The sequence below is a fragment of the Momordica charantia genome, assembly GCF_013281855.1.
Source record: "Momordica charantia cultivar OHB3-1 chromosome 6 unlocalized genomic scaffold, Mcharantia_2.0 BLBB01000006.1, whole genome shotgun sequence".
Taxonomy (NCBI): Eukaryota; Viridiplantae; Streptophyta; class Magnoliopsida; order Cucurbitales; family Cucurbitaceae; genus Momordica; species Momordica charantia.
This window is the reverse complement of record NW_028275164.1, coordinates 3,825,640-3,848,150: the sequence shown is the minus strand read 5'-3', so window position 1 is coordinate 3,848,150 and position 22,511 is coordinate 3,825,640. Positions and strand designations below refer to the sequence as shown.

The 22,511-nt window shown below is 35.6% G+C and overlaps 3 protein-coding genes across 5 annotated transcripts; all 3 read right to left on the bottom strand.

Annotated features, from left to right (window-relative positions):
* Positions 1-45: 45 nt before the first annotated feature.
* Positions 46-4,411, bottom strand: SCY1 (SECY homolog 1). Of its 2 annotated transcripts, XM_022279763.2 has the most exons (9): positions 4,137-4,411; positions 3,398-3,454; positions 2,356-2,513; positions 1,885-2,270; positions 1,433-1,732; positions 1,249-1,338; positions 883-1,006; positions 504-667; positions 46-369 (listed from the first exon to the last, which is right to left on the bottom strand). In XM_022279763.2, the coding sequence occupies exons 1-9, from the start codon at positions 4,322-4,324 to the stop codon at positions 139-141; spliced, it is 1,698 nt and encodes a 565-aa protein (XP_022135455.1). In that variant the 5' UTR covers positions 4,325-4,411; the 3' UTR covers positions 46-138. The 2 variants fall into 2 exon arrangements, with proteins under 2 accessions (XP_022135455.1, XP_022135457.1); XM_022279765.2 differs by lacking the exon at positions 3,398-3,454 and having other exon boundaries at positions 4,137-4,410.
* A 1,555-nt stretch (positions 4,412-5,966) lies between these two features.
* On the bottom strand, positions 5,967-10,203 carry LOC111007233 (Double Clp-N motif-containing P-loop nucleoside triphosphate hydrolases superfamily protein). The gene is made up of 3 exons (XM_022279525.2): positions 8,676-10,203; positions 8,052-8,352; positions 5,967-7,945 (listed from the first exon to the last, which is right to left on the bottom strand). Exons 1-3 carry the CDS (start codon positions 9,872-9,874, stop codon positions 6,314-6,316), a joined length of 3,132 nt encoding a protein of 1,043 aa, XP_022135217.1. The 5' UTR covers positions 9,875-10,203; the 3' UTR covers positions 5,967-6,313.
* An 8,660-nt stretch (positions 10,204-18,863) lies between these two features.
* On the bottom strand, positions 18,864-22,387 carry LOC111006811 (BNR/Asp-box repeat family protein). 2 transcript variants are annotated; one of them, XM_022278883.2, is made up of 10 exons: positions 22,230-22,378; positions 21,871-22,075; positions 21,532-21,679; positions 21,353-21,439; positions 20,794-20,921; positions 20,147-20,243; positions 19,985-20,062; positions 19,655-19,880; positions 19,333-19,556; positions 18,864-19,250 (listed from the first exon to the last, which is right to left on the bottom strand). In XM_022278883.2, exons 2-10 carry the CDS (start codon positions 22,041-22,043, stop codon positions 19,212-19,214), a joined length of 1,200 nt encoding a protein of 399 aa, XP_022134575.1. In that variant the 5' UTR covers positions 22,044-22,075; positions 22,230-22,378; the 3' UTR covers positions 18,864-19,211. The 2 variants fall into 2 exon arrangements, with proteins under 2 accessions (XP_022134575.1, XP_022134576.1); XM_022278884.2 differs by lacking the exon at positions 21,871-22,075 and having other exon boundaries at positions 22,230-22,387.
* Between the last annotated feature and the right edge of the window lie 124 nt (positions 22,388-22,511).

Sequence of the window (22,511 nt, the reverse complement as noted above, 5' to 3'; positions counted from 1 at the left end):
TGAATCAAATATCACATTCTCACCCGTTCTGATTTGAGTAATCAATGAAAGCAAAGTGAACCATGTTCCATTGAGTATGAAGCAGTGATACAAATTCAAGGGTGTGACATCAGTTTTGGTTCCATTACATTATCTTTTTCATGGAGTATACCTATCAATGTCATAAAACTCTATGTTCTTGTATTTCTGGGAGATTATCTCGGCTTGTACTTTTCTGGCGGTGTCCGTAGCACAACCAACAAGAATAAGAACAGAGGTTCCTGCAAATCCTCTAAATGCCGTTAGATGTGTGGTTTGTTCAATCACAGCAGGGCCAGCAGCAAGGATTGCTAAGAAGGCTGAACCAAGTACTGATATCCGACTTAGCACCTATAAATCAGTAAACAAGAAGACATGATACAATCCTCAATCGTTTGAATAACTCTATTGGGGCTAAATCAACAAGATTACTGATTCAGCAGTGAGGAAAGTGGAAACAATCGCATTTGGTGAGGCAAAATTACCGCTTTCAGAAATGAAGCTGTAGTTTTGCCCGGACGAACGAGTGGAATCGATGCACCCTGCCGTTTCAATTGTTCACTCACGTCGTCGGGATCCAACTGTAGGAATGTGTAGTAGTAGTTGAAGAAGGCTATCAAAAGGATGTTGGTAGGCAGATAGAAAGAACCTAAGAAAATCCCATGTGTTAGTTTCCGAATACCAGAAAGTCCTGCTACTAATGATGAGAAGCCTCGTGCGAGGTAATTGAAAAGACAAGCGACTGAACTTTTTTTCTCCTTTCAAAAATTGAAATTTCAAACAAAACACGAATGTAGCATATTGTAATTGCCGGAAGATAAGAATCTCATCATTCATTAGGTAACAAGCCCCCGAGTTTTTTACCTCCTGGATTTAAAGCAAGTGCAGCCTTCTTCAGCACAGATACACCTGTGAAGCGAGCTAGAGTACCCGGAAGGGCTAGAGTCGACGTAGAAAAAATGATTGGCATTACACCAGAACTATTTACCTGTGATTAATATAATCAGTAGAACAAAAATATGAAATATGTACAACCTTCTTTTGGCTAAATACCCAGAATATAAATGATTAACTTCGAAATGAGAGAACATGAATAAAGATTTGAAACTAAGATCTCCCAGTTTGATACCATATCAAAGAGCCGCAGAACTTTAAAGTATAAGTTTCTTTGAAGTCAAGTTAATTGTTGACTAATATTTTTTCAGTGAATAAAGAATCAGGAATACAAACCTTGAAGGGCAGATAAGCAGATTTCTGAAGCCCTCCACCTCTGCTGGTGTATCTTGAAGCATAGTTGATCGGGATTTTCCTTTCTGCTTCCTGAAAACCTTGGTTCGGATAAATTATAAACATATATAATAACACATCTTCTGTAATGAGGAAAGAAAGCGTATAACCATTAACCATTACTTACCTGAACATATACAATCCCAAGTACCAATAGGAAGAAGGAGAATATTATAGCAACCAATCCAACATAGTTACCATCCTGAAAAGCCTGTGCAGCTGTTCTTCCAAAGGATGCAGGTAAATAGGAAATGATACTGGTGAATATTAAAAGAGATGTGCCATTTCCCAGCTTTAGGTCTGTGATTCGTTCCCCTATGTACGTTGTTAAGACTGAGCCAAGTGTTAATAAAGTAACAGAAGAGAGCACCCACTCTGTACTGAAATCATTAACATAAGGCCGAAGGTAGAGAACTTGACCAATTGCCTGGGAAGGAAGCGAGAGCTGAATTAAAGAATCTTAAAATAAAAGCTATCAAACTTTAGAAGTATATTTAAAGGTAAAAGACATCCATCACCATGAAAACGTTTTGGCTGACAAAGAAACATTATGCCATATTGAGTTATCAAGTTCCTCACCTGTACAATTGCAAACCCAACTGAGGCATATCTAGTATATTGAAGAATTTTCTTTCGCCCTGCTTCGCCTTCTCTTTTCTGAAGGTCTTGCAACTTTGGATATATTTGTGCAAGAAGCTGGAAGACAATTTGTGCATTGATGAAGGGAACAATGCCAAGGGAGCATATCCCTAACCTACCAATGCCTCCTCCAGAAAATGAATCTAAAGTGCTCAATAAGCTGTTCTGATCCAAGTTCCCAACAAAAGCCTCTCGGTTCACTCCACCAAGAGGGACATAGATTCCAAGCCTAGATAGTGCTAAATAGCCCAAAAGCTTAAGAAATTTCCCTGGCAATGGACCTTTGAAGAAGTCCCCTATGTCAATGGAACTGTCCTCGATTGCAGCTGCAAGATCAAATTAGTTTTAGTAACACCGGTACCGAATCTATATCCAATACTTTATATGACACCGAAGGACAATGAACAAAACCTGCCAATCCACGTGCTGAGGGAGATTTATCTTTTTTTGTGCTTGAAGAACTTTCAAATGTTTGCCCAAGTAAGCCAAGAAAATTTCCCCACGTACTACTTAGTTCAGATGAAAGATCTGGACGGATGCCCAAGGGATCAAAAACTGAGCTCTCAGAACTGAGAAAGAGAAACTTCTATCATATCAATTATAGACCAATCATCATCATGGGAATTCTAGAACAGAGAGTCAATGAAGATTCCAGCCTCACACAAAAGATTATATGTTTTAATTCATCTCCCAGGTTGAATGGAACTTCAAACCAGTGTATAGGCTTACTGGATCCCAAATAGAAAATAAATCAATTGAAAAGTGTAAGCATTCTTTTCACAATTTTTGTCAGAAACGGATAAATCACAAAATAAATGTTTATATAATTTGAGAGATCATGGTCCCGAATCATATGGAGTTATATTATTTAATTTGTTTAAATCTATCAATATCCGGTTAGCATTATTATTATTATTTATTTATTTTTAATCCACTAAGTGGGGGTGGGGGATTCGAACTCATGATCTTGGTCAGAGATAAGGGTCAATTACGGGAGGTCAGAGATAGGTGTCAATTATTGCTGAACTGAGCTCATGTTGGCATATGATTAGCATTATTAATTAGCTCAAGTAATATATTCAGAAGCCTGGATAAAGAAACAAGAAATTTTGTTGGCTCATCCTGAATCCACAATGTGAAGAGACTAGTTAGCCATGATAAGTTCTAGAGCAACGTATGAAACCGTAGCTGCAGGAAGCATGTAGTATGCTGTAAAGATTCAACTTTCAACTTTCAAGTAGTTGAACGCTTCAACTAACACAAGGTTAAACATCAAAGTAATCGACTCTATAGGTAAGGGAAATAATTATATGAAGTTTCTGGTTGAAGTATACGACTCTACAGCTCTTAAAAGACCAACAGCCAGAAAAAGTTTATCAACCAGATGGTCACAGGTTAGCAACTTAAATATAAACTAGACGCAAAAATTGAAACTCAAACTCATGATCTCGACCTTCCTTGGCAGTTTGGATCTGATTTAGCATATGATTGTGGTCTTTGTCCATGACACCTACCATGAACAAATTAACATATTATGAACTGATTGACACATAAGCCTTCTAATCTACTTATGGCTCCATCTTCTTCTTTTTACTCTGTTAGACACTTGAAAATAATGAAAGATTTCGACCCACCTTTACAGCAAGTAGTCCAATTGAAAAAACTAGACTCGAAAATGGAGCAACCATAAAATGTAAGCGGCCCTTTGGGAGACTATTTTTAAAAACAGCTTTTGATTTTTAATTTTAAACCAAGATACCTTTTCTAAAACTAAGTAACATGATTACCAAATTTCAAAATAATCTGCCAAAGACTTTCTCATCTAATTTAGTTGTTCCAGGTTCCTAAGTGCCGAAAAGCAGACTCTTGTTCGAGAATCATTGGCTAAAGGCTCCCCAATTCCTCAGGAAAATCCATAGATCTCCTTCTCTAAAGGCTCCCCTGCTATGTGCGGAGAAGAATAGAAATTTTAGAGAGCACAAAGATATTACAATGTTGCAGCCAAATAACTGCACCATATGCCGGGGGTAACACAAAAAGTGGGGGAAAACAAAATAACCACCCACAAGTCCTACGTCAAGAAGAAAGACCCATATAGAGAAAATCCCAAAAAGCAAACCTGCAAGACTAGTTCAAGTAATTGAAGTGCAAGGAAGCAGAAAAATAACATAAATGCACGAGACGAGTCACACCTGTTGGAAATGAGGCCAAGGTTCCAGGATTTTCTGGGGCTGGGCTTTCTAGGAACAGAGAAGGAAGCTCGGCAGACTGAACCTCGAGGTCTTGGAAAACGCTTAGAATTGGTAAGAGATTGAGTGGAGAGGGTGAAGCAAAGGGGCGAAGAAGAAGCTGCAGCAGCTTCTCTGACTGTTATCAACATTATTTACTCCCACCTCAGTTCTGAAACGCTAACGTTATGTTGGCGCTCGGTGGATTGGATTAGGCGTGTGCACAGATTCGCCCTATCCATTTCTTTTTCTTCTTTTCTTTCCTTTTATTAATTTTCTTTCATTCCCTTTGCTCAAATTTTATTTGAAGTGAGCTTGGCCATTTCAAAATATGAAACTTTTTTCTAAGCTTAACCCATGCTATTTCAACGGGGTGAGGAGTAAATAATATGACATTAGTTTAATACCTTCAACTTTAATGCCATGTAAAAGTATTATTTAATTTTAATGGAATTATGGTACGTTCGTTCACAAAAATGTTTGTCCAAACAATAAAGCTTATCCTTTTCGTACTAAAAAAACGGCTGATCCTTTTGCAAGTGAGTGACCTGCAAAATAGAGGTAAGACACTATTTACCTGGATAATTTAGTGCATGGTAAATTTAATCTTGTTTAAAATACATTTTAGATACATTAAAAATTGAAGGGTCTTTAGGTACTATAGGGATTGAGGAGTAATATCCCAAAAAATTTCAACTTGTGGTGGCTTGTCTTGGTAGTTAGAGAGTATGAACAATAAATCTTATGACTCCGGTACCAAAGATAATAAGCCGAAAGAACTTTCGGCTTAGAGAGGAGAAAACACGTTAACTTTCTTCCATAAGATATCACAAAATAGATAAATAAACACCTCACCCGTATCCATAAGGATCCAACTCACAAGAAATTTAGAGATTTAAGCATAGCATAACCGATTGGAGAAACTAAAGGATCATGAGTTCAAATTTCTACTCCCACATGTATTAAAAAGACCCTAGAATCCTTAACTAAAAATTTGTTACATTTCTTTTTAAAAGAAGGAAGAGGGGAAAAGAATCTTGACAAATGGTCATAGGCAGAATCATGTTTTTCAAACCCATCATCACCGATATGCCTTTTTGTTATGTGTGAACATAAATCTACATTGATTATAAACATAGTGAGAAAAGAACTACATTCACATCGAAATAAATTTGGATGGAAATGTAGAGACACGGAAAAATTAATTGCACTAATAAATTCAAAGTATCTTTTTTGTTTTGTTCTGCTATTGTAGATATTGTGTTCATTATGGAACAAACAATCATTCAATTTATATCTCAAGTTATATAGGGCTTGGTATAAATATTTTTGTGACAGTTTAATTTGTGGCAAATTGCAGGGATTCAAGTGGCTGTGGCCACTCAATGGCCATTTTTGCAACCATTTTTGCTACCAATGCAACCGACATTGTGGGACTCGTCTCCAAAATGGAAGGAAAGCTCCAACTACGCATCCTGTAAAGTTCAAATCGGAGAGTAGATATTCTCATTCGGTCACAAATCCACTGGGCGGTAAAACTGCTGCACAACCTCACCACCACGTTCACTCATGTTTCCCTTTCCTCTTGCCCTTTGAAGCCACGGTAGAGTCAGAGACACCCCACGTTATATATATATTTAAGCAAAAGTCTACTAGAGAAAGTCTTGCGGCAAACATGACAAACAAGCTTACGCTCATCTTTGTCATAAAACATATTTGACCCTTATCATTACTCGTGCAAATAAACAACACTCATGAGATGAACACCAATGACAGAGGATAAAACAAAAAAGATTAAAATACCATCCTGCTCCTGCTGTGCTATTCATTATTACTTCTTTATTGGGGAAGTTTATGAATAAATATGGAGGTGAACGCAATTGAATTAAATAATGCCAAGGAGGAAAGAAAGTACAACACATTGTTTTGTTGTCGTGTTAAAGCTTCCATCAGTCAACAATATACCCTCCTCTGCTTTCTCTTTATCGACAGTACTCAAAAATCTATTTGTTTTTGGTCTATCTAGAAGTAGAAGCTGTTAATACGCCCCCCCTCCCCCAGCCTTGGGGCAAACTATATATGCATATATGTACAAGCTTGTCAAGTGGAAATGATGATCCATCGTGTACTCAATCCTATACTCATAAGCTGTCTACTGCTGTCACTACTTTGATGCTACTGGGCAGCCAGTCTCCCCGGTCTCGGCTGCATGATTCACGGTCTAGTTCGAGAGTAACGACTACGGACTTGTCTGGCACGCCACCTGCTGTCTTTGGGATGCAAGACTTGAGTTGGTTGAAGCTAGGAACTAGTGCTTTCTCTGCCCATGCCTCTAAACCAGTTTCGCCAAACCATACCCCAGCTAAAATCTTTTCAAGAGCCTGGTTTTGTAATTCGATTGAGAACCCCTCTCCAATAATGGTGGAGAATTTATCGTTGATTGATGTTTTAATGTCACGGATAATCTGATTGAAGTTGACAGGCTTGAAGATAATGGCATCGTCGACGATATCCCGAAGCTCGCCTAATGCTGGTGAAGTTGTGGTTGATTCCATCTTGCTTTGGCCATATTCATCTTCATGATCAATTGTGAGGTCGCTTGAATTATGTGATCCATCTGCAGTATCATCCTCTGCATCAGCAGCCTCATTCAAATCAAAAAACAGAATTGGATTTGTATCTTTCCTTGTTTTTATGGACCTTTCATCATTGCAAAGCCAATTCGCTCTGCGTTTTAATAGCTTTTCAGATAGGGATAACCTCAATTGCCAACTTTCACTAGCTAAATTTGCAAGCTCCTTTTCACCAAGAGAATTGTGATCCGACGAGTACTTTAGATCGTTGGGTAGCCAGACAGTTGTAAGTATGAAAACAACATTACCGAGGCTGATTTCTCGGCCATGGGAATCAGTGAGCCGACCACTTTCTATCGCCCGTTTTATACTCCTGCGAAACAGAACATCTGCTTCATCAATGTCCTCAAGAACAATCACTGAAAATGGATTCTTCCTAACAGCCTCTGAAATTTGATCTAACGGGGTTCTACCACGGAAATTATTGTCCAATCCTCTATCATTACGTTGTGTACCAAGACAAATTGTGACTAGGACGGACCCAGATACCAGCTCTGCAAGAGCTGATGCCATCTTCTTCTTGCCAACTTTGTCGGGTCCCGCAAATAATAGCCAAGTGTCTCCTTTTGATCCACCACCTTGACGTTTCCTGTTGCCCAATTTGCGTTGAGTTATGGTGTTAGCCACAGCAGATGCTGCATCTCGCTGCCACCATATCTTTTCCATAAGAACTTTAAGGATCTTCTTGTATGAATCAATATCTGTTATACCTAGAAGTTTGGTACTTTGAGTGTCCAGAAACTTCATCTCAGGTCCAGAAGATTTATAATCTTGGCCCAAAAATTCTTTGATGCTGTCTTTATGTGTTTGTTCAGGAATGCTGCCAATAACCTTTCCTTGCCCAAGAACCAAGTCTGTTCTTAATGAGCTGTTGTCAGATGGTTGGCTGGGTAGTGGATTCATGTTCAACTGAAGAGTTGTACCAAGGCTCTTATTCAGTTCTAACCTAGGCTGAAAAGGCTGGCACTTGGGCAAGTTTTGATTATGTAACCCCGTTGTTGAGATTCCCATTGCCATATTTCCTATAGAACCAAAAACTTTCGGACGGTGGTAATTAGGATGAAGGCGCAAGCATGTATTATTCCATTTCATTTGTAGCTCTTGAGTCTTCTGCTTTACCATCAAATCTCTGTTCTTACTCTGAAACAAAAACAAACATAATTTAACTAAGTTTGATCTCGCTCATAAATTCATCACATACAAGGAAAAAATATAAGGTAGCAGTTAAATTTGAGCCAAAATTTACCTGTCTTGCATCTACTGGTTCAACATCAGAAGCACGAGCTTTAGCCTTTTGCAGCCAGTGCGGCAATACTGGGTTCGTGCTATCTGTTTTGACTCCTGAAGAAGATTTCTCAGACTCCTCGTTCATGAGTTTTTGTAGCTCTTCTTCATACTTCTGCCTGCACTGTGAGCAGAAAGCTGTTCTCGAACTATAATTTAGAGTCTCAGATTCATGTCCTAGTTGGGTAATGGGAGGAGTCGGAAAGAACTTCATTGGGGACAATGATTCAATCGTACTTCCTAAAATCTCCTTTGTTCCAAGCCTAAATTAACAAGATCGAAGAAGCAACTCAATACCCAATCGAGAATAACGAAATAAATCAATCAAGAACATCTAAAATTGCTAAATACTTGAACGAAATCATATACAGCTTCCCTAAAATTAGTAAAATAATCACAGAAACATTTCTGGGAAAGAAGGGCTCATCTACCCTATGCCTAAATTTCCCAGCTAATACGTGATTTCTGCAGTGACCCAAAAGATCTTAAAGCTCAAGAAAATGAAGGCTGAAGAATTCATTAACATACTCTGAGCTAAGAATCCATAAGCTGGTTGAAATAAAAAGGATAAGAATCCGAAGGTTACCTTGGATATAACCCAGAACGAGGGGCTTTAGCAACGACGGGGACAACCTGTAAATCCCAATTACTTTCAATTGAGGGATGGTAGACTTGGCATCTCAAAAAAGTTTCACAAGTAGCGGTTCCGATCAACCATATCCGGCCGGCAGTTTCCTCTCTGAATCTCATTAATAGCTTTCCAATCTTCCGAACGGCAGCACGTGCTGCCTCCGAGACAACTGGCTGCAGCAACATGCCGGAACCTGGGGCTGCAAAAGCCGCCGGCTGCTCAATCAACCATTTCAGATTCCCCAAGTCAAGAATTATGCTTCCACAGTTCGAATTGGCAATTCGGGTTCCTAGCAAATCTTCCAATTCTTCAAGTTTTGTGGGTATTTGTGCTCCATCTGATGCAATCTCCTTCTCCAAATGGATAATCTCAGCTTTCTCGAGCGGCCCATCATCAGTCAGTTCTTTCTTGTTAATTCGCCTAAAAAATTCTTCTAGCATTGCATCTGTTTCCGAATCCCCAACCACAATTGGATTTCTCTTCGTCGTCCTGAGCAAAACATCCACGATTCGTTTGACTTCCTCCCCTCTCGGCTGTCCCAATTGGGGAACGCTTCCCTGATGCAACCGTGTATTCAGATACAGATTCCGATTAGGCGTCGGCCCACCCAATCCAATAGGGGATGAATTCACCACTGGTATTGATGCCGAAGAACTCAAAGACCGTTCAATTGTAGCCTTAACGGCAGGGCTAGAAAAGCTCGCCTCCCGCATAATTCGGCTGACGCTTGGATCATCGAGAATCGATATAACTAGCTGTTCAAACTCAACCTTCACCGCTAACATAGGCTGCTGCTGCAATTCGGAAGAGCCGCGCCGTTGGTGGGCTTGTGCGCGTTTAAGGGCTGCCAACAGCGCATTGGAGATGGGTGGTTCTGAGCCGGCGGCGACGTTCTGCGCCGTGGGTAGGCGGTCGAGAGCGACGCTGAAGCAGAGCTCGAGAGCTCTGCACTGAAGTGGGTGCGACGAATTGGGATGTGACTTGATGCAGGCCTGGCGTAGGAACCCCGTTGGCGAAGCCAGCAGCGTCGCAGCCACATGGACCGGCGTGGTCTGGCCATGGTTACGGCGACCCGCCTCAGCGATTGAGTGGTTCAGAATACCAGCCGCCTCCGACGTCAGAGTTTGCAGGATCGTACCAAGCCCAGCTCTCATTTCCAGAGTCGATATCCAAAAAAAATACCGCCTTTGGCTTTGCCAATTAAAAAAACTAAATCAATTTCCCAGTAGAAATCTCGTACTCCCTTTCTCCAATCCAATCCACCATTGAAAACCCAACACAAGCTTCACAAGAAAAAGAAGAAAAAAGTCCAGAAGAGAGAGCAGGTGATTGAAAATGGTGGAGTTTGGAAGTGGCTGAGAAGTAGGACAAATGCTCACTTTCAGAATGGAAATAGAAATAAATCACAAGGAAAGGAAAAGATATAAAATAAAGTTGAGGTTTCTTGTTATATATAATATGTATATGTAATGTAAGTTTATATGGTTGGTTTTGTTTTAAATTTCCTCCCCTGTCCATCTGTCTGTTTCTCCCAGTTTTAACTTTTTATAATTAATTAATGTAATTTTAATAAGTTAGAGTTCCACCTCCCAAAAAGGTGACATTTAGATGATTACATCCCCTCCTCCTCCTGTCACATGAACCTCCTTCCCTTCCTTCTCTCTCTCTCTCTCTCTCTGTCTTTTCATCAGCATGGAAACATCCAAATGACGGATTTACCCCCCACTTCAAAAGTTTTCAATCATGTTCTTCTCTCTTTGTCGTATTCCCCAATTTTGCGTGATCAATTAAATTTCTTTTTGTCAACACGGAGCAAGGATTCTAGCTTTTTTCTCTTTCAATTTCTTTAATAAAATTATTTTTGTTAAAATGGGGGAATCACAACTTTCCATAAACCGATACGTCTTTTGTAAAGGTTATGTCTTTTTTATCAAAAGACATATTTTTTTTATTTGAATGACTACAAATAGTCTATAAATACGTGGTTCTTCTCAGTTTTGTAATACAGGAAAACTGATCCCTCAAAATTCTCTCTTTTCTTCTGTACGAGTACTGTGAAGTGCTACATTCACAGGTTGGTATATCCGTCATATCCCTGAGAGACAATTATTCATGAAACCTTGAGCACCGTAAAAAGAACAAAATTATCTTAAGGAAACAACGCTACGTTGGGTTCGGGTTTTTAATTTTGTGTTTTCTTAAGTTTTCTATGCATATTTCTCCAACAAAGATCAGCTCAGATCTTGACAAAGGTCGAACCATGGTGTGCAAAGATCGTGTGCTCGGCCCTCAATAGAGAACCATCTTCTTAGGTTTCACACGTAACAAGTCACGCAATCGTGAGAAACAATAGATTAATGGGACTCACTAGTCACTACTTACGAATATATAGATAACCAATCTTGCTACGTATGACTGCAATTTTGATTCTTCATCTTTAGAATAAATACTTCAAACTATAATTGATTTGAACATTGAGATTTTTTCTTTTCTACGTTTAGCTCAACAGGTTCATCATTGGTCTTTAAAATGATTAGGTGTTTTAGCTTACTGATTCAATTTGGTATCCTCTCATTTGAATTTGGGAAATGAAGAAGAAAATTGAAAAATACAAACAAAAAGACTGACAAATTTTGTTTTTGAATTTTGATGAGTTCGAAAAATACATGTCAATCTGTTATGAAACATAAAATAGAAAAGTAACTCGTGAGTTTGGTTAGATTTTATCTATTAAATGTATTCAATTCGTTTTTGTTAGATAATTGTTTGTAATTGGTTTGATTTTATCAAACATTTGTTTTTGTTTTTATTAAATAAAAATGGCAGTTCGGTGTCATTTTTAGATAGAAATGGATCCAAATCCACCTAAATTTTGGTAAACGAGATTTTGTTTTTTGTTTTCATTTTATTGACACATCTATCATCCAAATGTAATATTGTTGTCCACAAATTCCAAACCTAAACTCCCCTATAAATTTTCTATAGTTTTTCTTTAAATCCATTGGGCAAAAATTCAATTTGTAATTAACTTTGTGTTGTTATCATATATCAAAGAAATATCTTAATGGTCTACCGAATCATTGTTTGAAAGACTCATTTTCATTGGTAAAATGAATAAATATTTAACTTGTGGCTACCTTTGTCTCTTTTTTTTTTCTCCAAACTTAATTTTTCTTTTTTATTGTAAAATGATAGAAGTTATCTTCTCGTTATTTTTATGACATTTTAGTCGATGATATATACATTAACTAATTGAACTATATTCTTGTAAAAATAAAACTAATTCAACTATGCTAGGTTTGTTTTTGAATTCCATAATTACTTATTACATTTAGTTTAGTATGCATTTTGTTTTATTTTTAAAAAGGAGAGTTGAAAAGTAGTAACAAAACAGGCAAAAGAAAAAGAAAGAACAAAACAAAACAAAGGAAAAAAGAAAGAAAGAATTAGTTTAAATAAATATATCCATGGCAGTATGATAATTTAAGTATTTTTATGTGACCCTAAACAAAATTTCCCTTGCAAGGAAATGGAATTTAATCTTAGAATGTCTTAAAAATTAATTTTGTAGTGATATTTAAGTATCATGTAAGATAAATGAATGAAGAATAAATTAAAATGTAATATTAAAAATTATCCATCTAAATATAGCTCAACAGGTTAAGACACTTATCAATAATTAAAATATCGTGAATTCTAATCTCCAACTGAATTATATTAAAAACTATGAGACAAGATTGCTTATCGATTTTTAAAAATATGTTAAAAATTAATATTAATATTTTTTTTAGAGGATATGAGAGTTTGAATCTCCTATCTAAAAGAATACGTGGTTGTCAACTTTCATTGAGCTAGGCTTATTTTGATAATACCAACGTAGTTTTGACAATGAAAATGACTTTCTAGAATTAAAGATGTAATATAATAATGATGAAATTTTATTTAATAAAATGCTTTGTTCATTATTCAATATTCATAGAAGCAAGCAATTAATAATAAATAACTAACACGTTGCTTCTTCTTATTCTTATTATTATTATTGTTATATATATATATTTTTTGTGGGAACAAGTTGCACCATAAAGAATTATTAATTTAAGTTGTAGGTTTCACAATTTATTAACAGATAAGATATGCTGCAGCCACTGAAATTTCTCTTTGGAAATTATCGATTATACTTTTACTACAATTATGACATCACCTATCATTCATCCTATTGACCATATTGAAAAGTCATGTGAATTGACCTTTTTGCCTCATTTTTTTCCATTAGAAAAACGTTAATTAAATATTAAAAAATCATTCACTTGTACATGATATATTGAAAGAATTTTTATAGTTGACTTGAGCATGGTTAAACTAATCAAATCATTGGTAAGTTATTTTAAAAATTTTAATTTTGAACTTTTAAAGTTTTATTCAAACAAAAAAAAAAGAAGAATTATGAACATTTGCTATAGGCTCCGATCCAAGGTTTATGCGGATTAAAAGCAGGTAATTAGGAACTTTTTGGATTGAATTTTCAATAAATATTATGATTTTCATACACAAACATGGCAAAGGTAGCCCTAGTGGAGTGGCCTTCATTTTTTAGTTGTTTGAAAGTGTAGAAAGCTTTTGTAGTGAAATGGTTTGAGAAAAGGTAATATTCAGTTACATAATATTTTAAATTACATATGGTATGGAAAAAATGTTATAAAAAAATTTAATGCACGAAACTTAGAATTAAATAGGTCGGTGAGCAGTTGGCGTGAACGATCTAAAATCTAAAGTGGGAAAAAATGGACAGAGGAAGAGGGTGTGAAAAAGGAGGAGTTGTTTCATTAATTAGGTTTGACAAAATAAAAAGGCGATTTCGGAACCGACCAATAAAAGAAGTACATTGAACAGGCTTCCGGTTCAGTTTGCTCTGCTGGCCCCGGCCCGGCCCCACACGATTTGACTCGGTCAAGTTGACCGGCCGCACAATAGCTGCCCAATCCTCCTACTTTGACTTTGACCACCCCATATCAAATTTATCAAAATGTTATCCCACGAAATTTTGTATTGTATTGCTCCTCCTCCTCTACCCCATTCTACAGTCTTTTTCAGTTGCCAGATTTTAGATTAATTAACTATTACAATGCTCTCCGGCCATATGCTCCAAAATTTTTTCAAGAGCTTCTTGTTTTTTTTTTTTTTGTTTCCCTTTTAAGAGAAAAAAAGTTACCATTTTTGAGCCGATGAACTTATGAATTAACTCACAGTCGAATTCTTAATATCGCTATAATTAATTTGCTGACGAAAGACATGGTCGTTCAAAAGGAGTTACTATTGAATTTACTTGTTTCCTCGTCAAATTGTTGGTTTGAAGATGTCAAAACTCTATCTTCGCTAATAATAAAGTTTTCGAAGTTTTGAATTTTAACTTTAGTTTCTTTCGTCTGCGTTCAGCATGCTCATAGGAGCCATAAGTTTATAGTCAGGGACTATTTGTACTCAATGTATATTGTCTTCTTCAAAAAAAATCAAAGGAGGAAAGGCAAAATTTAATGTGAAAAGGTGAGGAGAGAGCAGATTTGATGATTATGGCATACCCTTTTGGTGGCGCACGCCCTCTCCTTCCTTTGGCTTGCCTTTCTTCTGTCATCATGCCTTCTGGTTTTACTTTTGGCATGTTTCTCTAATTAATTTCTTGTCTAATCATGCTTTTCCCTCTTCCTCCTCTCTTTTTCTTTTTAATTTAAACGTGACCACCTTGCTTTTCTGTGGACCCACCTCTCTTTTCAATTATTATAATCACAATTAGTCTCAACCCTTTTATTTATTTATTCATTTTGCGTACTATTTATAATTGTTTAAAACAAATTATTCATATTTATGATAATTAGGAGAAAGAATCTACTCCCACTTGAAAGAAAATAACAAAAACTGTCACATATAGAAAAAGTTGTTTAGGTGGTGGAAGCGGAAAAGACAATAACTTTAGTTAAAGAACCTCAGAAGAATAAAGTAAGTTGCAACTTGGATGGTTTGTTCGCTCTCTTATAATCTTAATTTTAATTTTATTGTACATAATAAATTACTAGGCTTTTTTCTTATCCTCACACTTTTGTATATTGTAGGTTTATATTTAACTACTGAAATTTAGTTATTTAAATTCATAAAAATATGAATTATATTCAAGCTGTTTTACATAAAAGAAAATAAAAGTTGATAAAATCATAACTTCTTAACAATGCTTACTTTTACCCTAACGACTTTATTTCTTCTAGAAATAGGAAAGAGATGAAAAGACACAATCTACCCACTTTAGTTTCCATCTCCATTTTTACCTAATAAAATTCAAATTTATAATCCATAGCCTTCCAAGATTTATGATGGAATATGATGACATATATAGAGGACCCAACAATCAAACCTAAACTCTTTTTCACCAATAAAAGCCAAACCCCACTTGAGTTTTGGTAAATAATTATTAATTTGGGTAGGCAATATGGTAATTTTAGGTTATAAAGAGTCAAACTTCAAGATGACACATGGCAATAAAAGCACTTTGCAAAGTTTGGGGGAGAATTGAGAAGCATCCCCTCTAAAAAGTTTTGGTGGCTTCTTGCATCCAAAGCATTTGGACTTTTCTCCAATCCCCACCCACTTCCTTTCTATACTTTGAGAATAAAGCTAACTTGTGTTGCTTTTGAGATGACCAAAAAGAAAAGGCACCAAAAAGGGGTTCCCTTTTGCAATCCAACTTCACTATTAGATTTATTCATAGCATTATATTCCTTTTCTTTTTATACCTTAACCTTTTCAAACTCCAATTAATAAACTCAATCCACTAATTTAAGTTTTCTTTTAAATACTTTTAAAGAGTGTGGTAGTTAAAATGATGTGAAGGATAAAAGGATGGTAAATTTTAAGAGATTATATGTTCTTCAAAAATCAATAAAAAAAAAAAGTGTTAAGAAAATATATTAACGTTACTGTTTTGAGCAGTTCAATTCAGTTGGATTTGTTATCTGAATTGTTGTAATTAGTTGCTGATGATGAACAAACTAATCTATTATATTTAACTGAATGTTATAAATACCCTTGCTCTTTTGATCATAAATCAATACAAAAAAAATCTCTTCTTATGATCATTTTCTGATCATCTTCTCAGAGAGTAGATGGTTTAAAATATATTCGACTAAACTTTTAAATTAAACAATGATTTAATACCATATCAGAGTAGAATATAAGATTTGCTATTATATATATAGATACATTTATACATACACGTATATATGTACAAACTCATCATCATTTAAAGGCGATGTCTAATCTCCCTTTTTAACACTCCTTTCTATAAAATTAATTAGCAAGAAATTAATGACCTTTCATCGTTAAGAAATGGACCCTAGAATTGGAGAAACTACTTTATATCCACCATTAAATTAAATTTTTTCTTGTGGATCACAATAATCTATTATTCTTCAAACGCAAGTTTCAAAAGGTGGGAGAGATTTAGCAAAAAGGTGTATAAAGTTAATCAATAGCATGCACTTTTAGATACATTTGCAAAAAGGAGAGACATGCTTACCTAAGACCCTTGAGTGTAAAGTTATAATGTCCTTTCATTAAAACTTTAGTGTTAAGATTTATATTAAAAAAAAAAAGAAGACTGTGTTTTCAAGAAACCAACAACTTCTCTTGAAATTCAATATAAAAATGATGTCTTTTTTTGTATACTCCATCCACAAGTTCTATATATTTATTAGTATGTAATGTAAAAAGTTGCAGTACTTTATAAATACTCTTAGACTAAATAAAATGATTTCTCAATTAAATATCACCCAATACATTCCAACGAATTAAAAAATTGGACACACTTTCTAAAATATTTAGAAAGATGTCTTTTCATTAAAAAAATAATAATAATAAGTATAGCATTTTAAAGAACTTGTTAGTTACTAATTCACTCGATAGTATTGATTAGTTACTTTTATCCTTTTGTAGCAGTGATTGGTTGACATAGTTAACCTAAATGTTTATTGAGGTAAACTATGGTAATTAATATAATTGATGAGTGACTTGGATGAAAGCCATAGTAATCTGACATATATATATATATATATATTTTTATTTTTATTTTTTTATGAATTGAAAACAAATTAAGATATTATAGGGTTTGTTTTTAAATAAAATAAGAAGTGAGAGATAAAGAAAATTGAGAAAAGGTTTAATTTTTGGTTTCTATGTTTTTATGTTAGAGATTCTGATTCTGAGGGTGGGGGTGGAAAGGGGAAAGTAAAGGTAGAGAGAACAATAAAGTTGGAAAAATGCAGAGGACGGCCGGCCCATAAAAGCTGCCGATGGGGAAGCTCAATTGTACCAAACAAATGAAAGCTGAAACAGGAAACATGCGTCTGTGGAAGTGGAACGGCCGCCCAAAAAGCTGCGTTTATTTGTACAAGTCAAACGCTCTTTTCGGATCCCATTCCTTTTCCTCTCTCTGCCTATTTCCACCCAGCATTTCAATAATTTTATTTTTACGAATGACGATAAAATTACTAGGAACTAAAAATTAAATTATTATCGTGATACAACTTACGAGTAGTTTGTTATTTAAATTTACTTCTCTATTTTCAAAATTAGCCAAACGATATTTGTCAATTGATGAATGTCTATTTCATTTTTTTTCAATTGTTTTGTATGTTTCTTTGGGACCTTTTACTTTTTTTTTTTATTCAATTATCCTTGTAAAATTAAAATATCCACTATCTCTTTTTAGATTCCAATCATTTTGAATTCGGTTTTCTTTAATTTTTGTAATATTCAGTTTTCTTAATTCTTTTTTTTTCTTTTTTTTAATTTTCAACGCATGTTTTTTAAGATTTTGTTATTTCTTTTTATTGTTTTTTTAAAAATTGTATTATTTTCCATTTCTCAACTCTTCAAAATTTACCTCTTTTTCTTCCGTATGTTCATCCATTTTACCTAAAGTTTGATCTATCACCTTCATCCTTTAAGTTCTTTTCTTTTTCCATCTTCATCCTACTTTCCTTTTGAACATTTAATATGACAAAGTTTCAATCAATAATTTTTTTTTGTACGCTGGTCAACGGGATGAAAGGAACGTTTACATTGATTTCAAAGATATTGATATTTTTATTAAATTCTTCAAATGCTCCTTTTACTTCCGTTCAAACCAACTTCCTTTTCGTGCGAGGCAAAAAAATAAAATAAAATAAATAGTGGGATTTCAGGTATGCTCTAATTTGTTTAACATTTATAATGTAATTTTTACAAATACACTCCTTTCTAGGAACCTATATCGAATATTCTCTAATTTGTTCTTGTTTGCAAATACTATATATATATAACCAAGAGACCTATATGCTCCAATTTGTTCAACATTTATATGCAAGTACATTTTATATATATGTAAATCTATATTTGATATTTAACAATTACAATATCTTTAAGAGCCTATACCATGTTGAGATTGATTCTGAAGAGGTTCAAATATTTTTCTTTTTTATGTGGTTGGCTGCTTCAATTGATGAGTGGATAATTTAACAAATCTTTTTTTTCTCTAACTTATAGGATTTTTTGTTGTTGTTTCATTCTTATTCTCCTATAAATCACAGGATTCCCATTAAAGTTAAAAAAATATTCTCCTATAAAATAGGTGGGAAAAAGAAAATTAGCAGTCGAGGAAAAAAGACACAAGATTCTATAAAAAGAATAGGTTAGTAAAAAAATCAGTAGAATTCTCCTATAAAAAGGTTGAAAAAAAATTAATAAGATTCCTATAAAAACAGATTGAAAAAGAAATCGATAATATTCTTAGTTTTTAGTAAAGAGTAATTTCGCACCGAAAATTTCTGTAGAAATTCTTCTATTTTTGAGCTGGCTATTCTTCAAAGTTGGAAGTTTTTTAGCCATTTTTAAAAATTATCTATTTTAAATGGTGATATATGTCGTTACTCTTTTTAATACGGTAGCCAAATTTTTGGGCCTCAGCTTACCCTAACCCAATTCCCAAACTGGCCCAGTTACAATCAGTATGCAACGTAAGAAGGCCCACGGAGCATGCATTTTGGGCCCACCAACATGAACCTAACAAGCCGATCAATTGTAAAATCTTGAAAATTCTGGAGGGAATTTGGGAATAACGAATGTTTTAAAGATTTTATAAGAATAGTGTACCTTATTCTATGTAAATATTATGGACACGCCAGATTTTTATTTTTATCTTCGATTCAAACATGTCTTTACTGATTGATACATACACATCCAAGAGTTCTGCCTAGGCTCAATTCGAGTCGTCTTGATGAATACACCACAGAAAGCAATCATATTTTCTTACTCCAATGCACAAATTATGCGCCAAAGCTCAGCATTTTATTCCAAGATTTGAGAGTTTCGGATAATGCTGCACGTTATTGGCCTTCCTCGTGAGCTCTTCACAGCTTCCCCATTGGCTTATGAATAGATAGACAGCTCCTGTAGTTATCGACACCGTCGTCAATGTTTCCCGTGCATTTTCAGTTTAAAGACAACATGCTGCCAGAAAAAAAATGATGATTGGGTTAATCTTCAACAATCAAGTTCTTATATCTTTCTGATCAAATATTGACCTCCATACCTTTATTTGCTTCCTATTGTATGTGTATGTGATGTGAACTGAACCATCACTGGCCTCAATGACTGCTGGATATGAGAATTCCTTTCCTGACTCATCCTCCAAGGTCATAACATCTAGCCATGAGTCACCATCATCCATGGACAGACCAACCTTAAGAACACCTCTCGACACTGTGTTATAAACAAGTAACAAACGACCATCCCTAAGTTTGACCCCATCAATGCCTATTCGCAAGAATTCACCGTCAAAGTTGGTCAAAAGGGATGGATGAAAATCTTATCGGAGATATTTACAGGTAATGGATGTAGCTCAGCCATGTTACCTGAGTTTGGATTCGGAAGATTTGTAGGCTTCGCATAGCTCCAGTTATGACCACCATCAACGGATTCTGACATGCAAATACTACCGATACCTGTGAAGGATCGAAGTAAAACGCGCAGGTTTCCATTTGCAGTCTGGTAAGGAACTGGTTGAATGACACTGAGAGATAGATTTTCCATGTATATTGGGCCAAACTTTCTCCAGGATCTACCTGAATCAGATGTGACCTATTATATTGGAGTGGGAAAGCATGTCAGCAACATTTTTCAGATGTCATCTGAACAAGTCCAAAACTAAAGAACTAGTTGGGGCATGGTGTTTTCAGAATAACCTCCATCCATGCGCCCCAAGAGTTCCAACTTTCAACCGAGGATCCACAGAGCAAAACCCCATTTTCAAGCAGGATTGGCTAAAACATCAGACAAAAAAGAAGGCAACTTCTTGAGCACAGTACAGTTCAATTGAATGGCAAATATCAGCACACAAGTTATACCTTATTCTTTATTGGTCCTAAGATACCAGGAGGAAGCTGTTCTCTTGTTGTCCAAGTAACGCCTTTGTCGTATGACCGTTTCATGCATCCACTCCATCTGATGTCATCTCCATCAGATAAAAAAAGTTAGAGGATTAAGGGTTCAACTTTCCACATTAAAGGTTATTCAATATGTCAGACTGGAGTGTACCAGTAAAAAAAGGGGTGCCACCCTGGGATTTCAGAAAAAGGAATGAATGGCTCTATCTAAAAAACTGAGATCAAATTTATAGTTGGGAAGTAATTTATGAACCCAACTAACTTAAGCATCTCAACTTCCCATGATCATTTCATTTATAATAAATATTGTAGATAGCCTTGGTAGTGCTTGGTAGCCTGTCAGCGATTAAGAATTCTGTTAACATTATGGGCTTGTTGATCCTGATACAGAACTCTTTGATACGTATAGAAATATGTTATCTTCAAATGAAAAGGATTCCAAATCATGCCTCACAATTTCTGGCTGGAGTTCAACAAGACAGTGCCACCATAGAGGAGGACGGTCCAATATAGATCCGTTGAAACTTTAATAACCACTATGAAAGATATTAATTCGCTTGCCTAAAGTTACCATTTCAGAAAACCGTTATAAGAATAAAAAAGTATACCTTTGAACATCGGGGCCCACTTTATAAAACAGAAGCAGCTCATCTGATGGAAGTTTGAACAAGACTGGATTCCACATTGGAACATCGGGCTCCTCATCAGCCACAACTGGCGAGTGCCAGGAGCCATTCTGCAAGTTAAATTTTCGAATAATTTTAACAAGAAATTGTAAAGAAAAGGTCACAACGTGGGCAATGGCGCAATGCAAGATAAAATGAGTTATTGCTTGTCCAACTACGTCTATACACTTGAGTTAAATTGTTACCAGCACTTGTAATGAATGTAAGCAAAGAATTATGAGTGGCAAAGAACGAACATCAATGATCAATGAGGAAAGTTTAACTAATATACAACTTTGTTAATTAAACCACTTAATAGTGCTGCTCAAAAAGCCAACTGCCTGTTTTACCATAAACACAGGCAAGGATGGGTGAAAGAATTTTGTTAGTAGTATTTGAAAAGGCACATCAGCAAGTAGGATATAACTCAGATAAGATTATGAATCAATGTTTAAATTTACAATCAGATGGCCTCAGGGGGCGAGAGAATCGGCTTGCTTACCTTATACACCTGCAACCAAATCTTGACGTCGGGTGCCCCCTCTAGTGTACCCCCGAAAAATGCCAACAGGTAATGATCTTTATCAACCTGCTCAATCCACAAAGACGGCAATCAAATTCTCCCCCAACAAAATCAGGCACCCAATTGCAATAAGACCAAACAGAAGTTTCACATCAAACCTCCACAATTGTAGAAGCATGGCAGTTGTTGAAAGGAACAGAATTGGCAGGAAATGTAAACTCCTCTAGCAAGTCTACGTAATTCTCTTTTCCCATTCTCAAACTTCTAGTTACTGAAGTTAGATTCGAACGTATTCTAGCTAATTCTCTGCATAACATGTTGACCATAAAAATTCCTCATTTGCGCATTTAATCAAACACCTAGTTCATATTAGAGAATAAACATACAACAGGAGAAATTCTGGTTCCAAACAGAATGCAAAAATTGGCCATCTCAAAAAATTTCATCCTTGATGATTACTAAGGGCGTAAAAGAAAAAAGGGATAAATTTTAACCACCTTGGTCCAACTATTTGCGACTGACCATTTACGCGGTGAAAATACAACGAGAATTTGGGAATTAAGAAATCGAATTTAGAGGTGAAGCTGTTTCCAAACGCTGGTAGTGAGACACTGAAAATCGAGAGCAGGAAGAGAGAGGAAATCACAACAATCCCCACTGACTTCCGCATCTTCCAGAAACTTTTGTGATGAGAACGAACAACTACAGGTAGGAGACGAACAAAGACAGACAAAAACATTGCATTGGGATAAAGTACAGGTAAGAAGTAAGAGCAGAAAAGTTGTCAAAATCATTAAACAATGCCTTGGTTGGTTCAAACCCCAAGTAAGGAGAGAAGCAGTTGAATGGTATGTACCTGAGAGGTGGTTCAAGGACTGAAATTTCTGGGTTTGATACAAGCAGGGAGATCGACGAGAAACTTGAGAGCCGAAGCCTGAACTGATAAATGGAAGTTTTGGTTTTGACTTGGAGTTGGAAGTTGGAACCAGAACAAATAATGTCTTTTTTATTTAAAAACATATATAGCAAATTTCTAAAACTATATAAAGATGGCATAAATTGAGATTGTTTTATTTTTAGAAAGTCGAAAAATCTTCAGATTTCTTAGAATTTTAGTTGAGGATTTAAAAATTTCTTT

Bases quoted from the DNA above. Each gene is read 5' to 3' on its own strand.
- LOC111007233 (XM_022279525.2), bottom strand. From the start codon at position 9,874: ATGAGAGCTGGGCTTGGTACGATCCTGCAAACTCTGACGTCGGAGGCG. The intron at 8,353-8,675 runs GTAACCTTCGGA...TTGTTAATTTAG, and splicing joins CGTTCTGGGTTATATCCAAG to GCTTGGAACAAAGGAGATTT. The intron at 7,946-8,051 runs GTAAATTTTGGC...TTTTTGTTTCAG, and splicing joins AACCAGTAGATGCAAGACAG to AGTAAGAACAGAGATTTGAT.
- LOC111006811 (XM_022278883.2), bottom strand. From the start codon at position 22,043: ATGCGGAAGTCAGTGGGGATTGTTGTGATTTCCTCTCTCTTCCTGCTC. The intron at 20,063-20,146 runs GTATAACTTGTG...CTGATGTTTTAG, and splicing joins TAGGACCAATAAAGAATAAG to CCAATCCTGCTTGAAAATGG. The intron at 19,557-19,654 runs GTAACATGGCTG...TCTTGCGAATAG, and splicing joins TCTTCCGAATCCAAACTCAG to GCATTGATGGGGTCAAACTT.
- SCY1 (XM_022279763.2), bottom strand. From the start codon at position 4,324: ATGTTGATAACAGTCAGAGAAGCTGCTGCAGCTTCTTCTTCGCCCCTT. The intron at 668-882 runs GTAAAAAACTCG...GGATTTTCTTAG, and splicing joins ACTTGCTTTAAATCCAGGAG to GTTCTTTCTATCTGCCTACC. The intron at 370-503 runs GTAATTTTGCCT...ACTGATTTATAG, and splicing joins CAGCTTCATTTCTGAAAGCG to GTGCTAAGTCGGATATCAGT.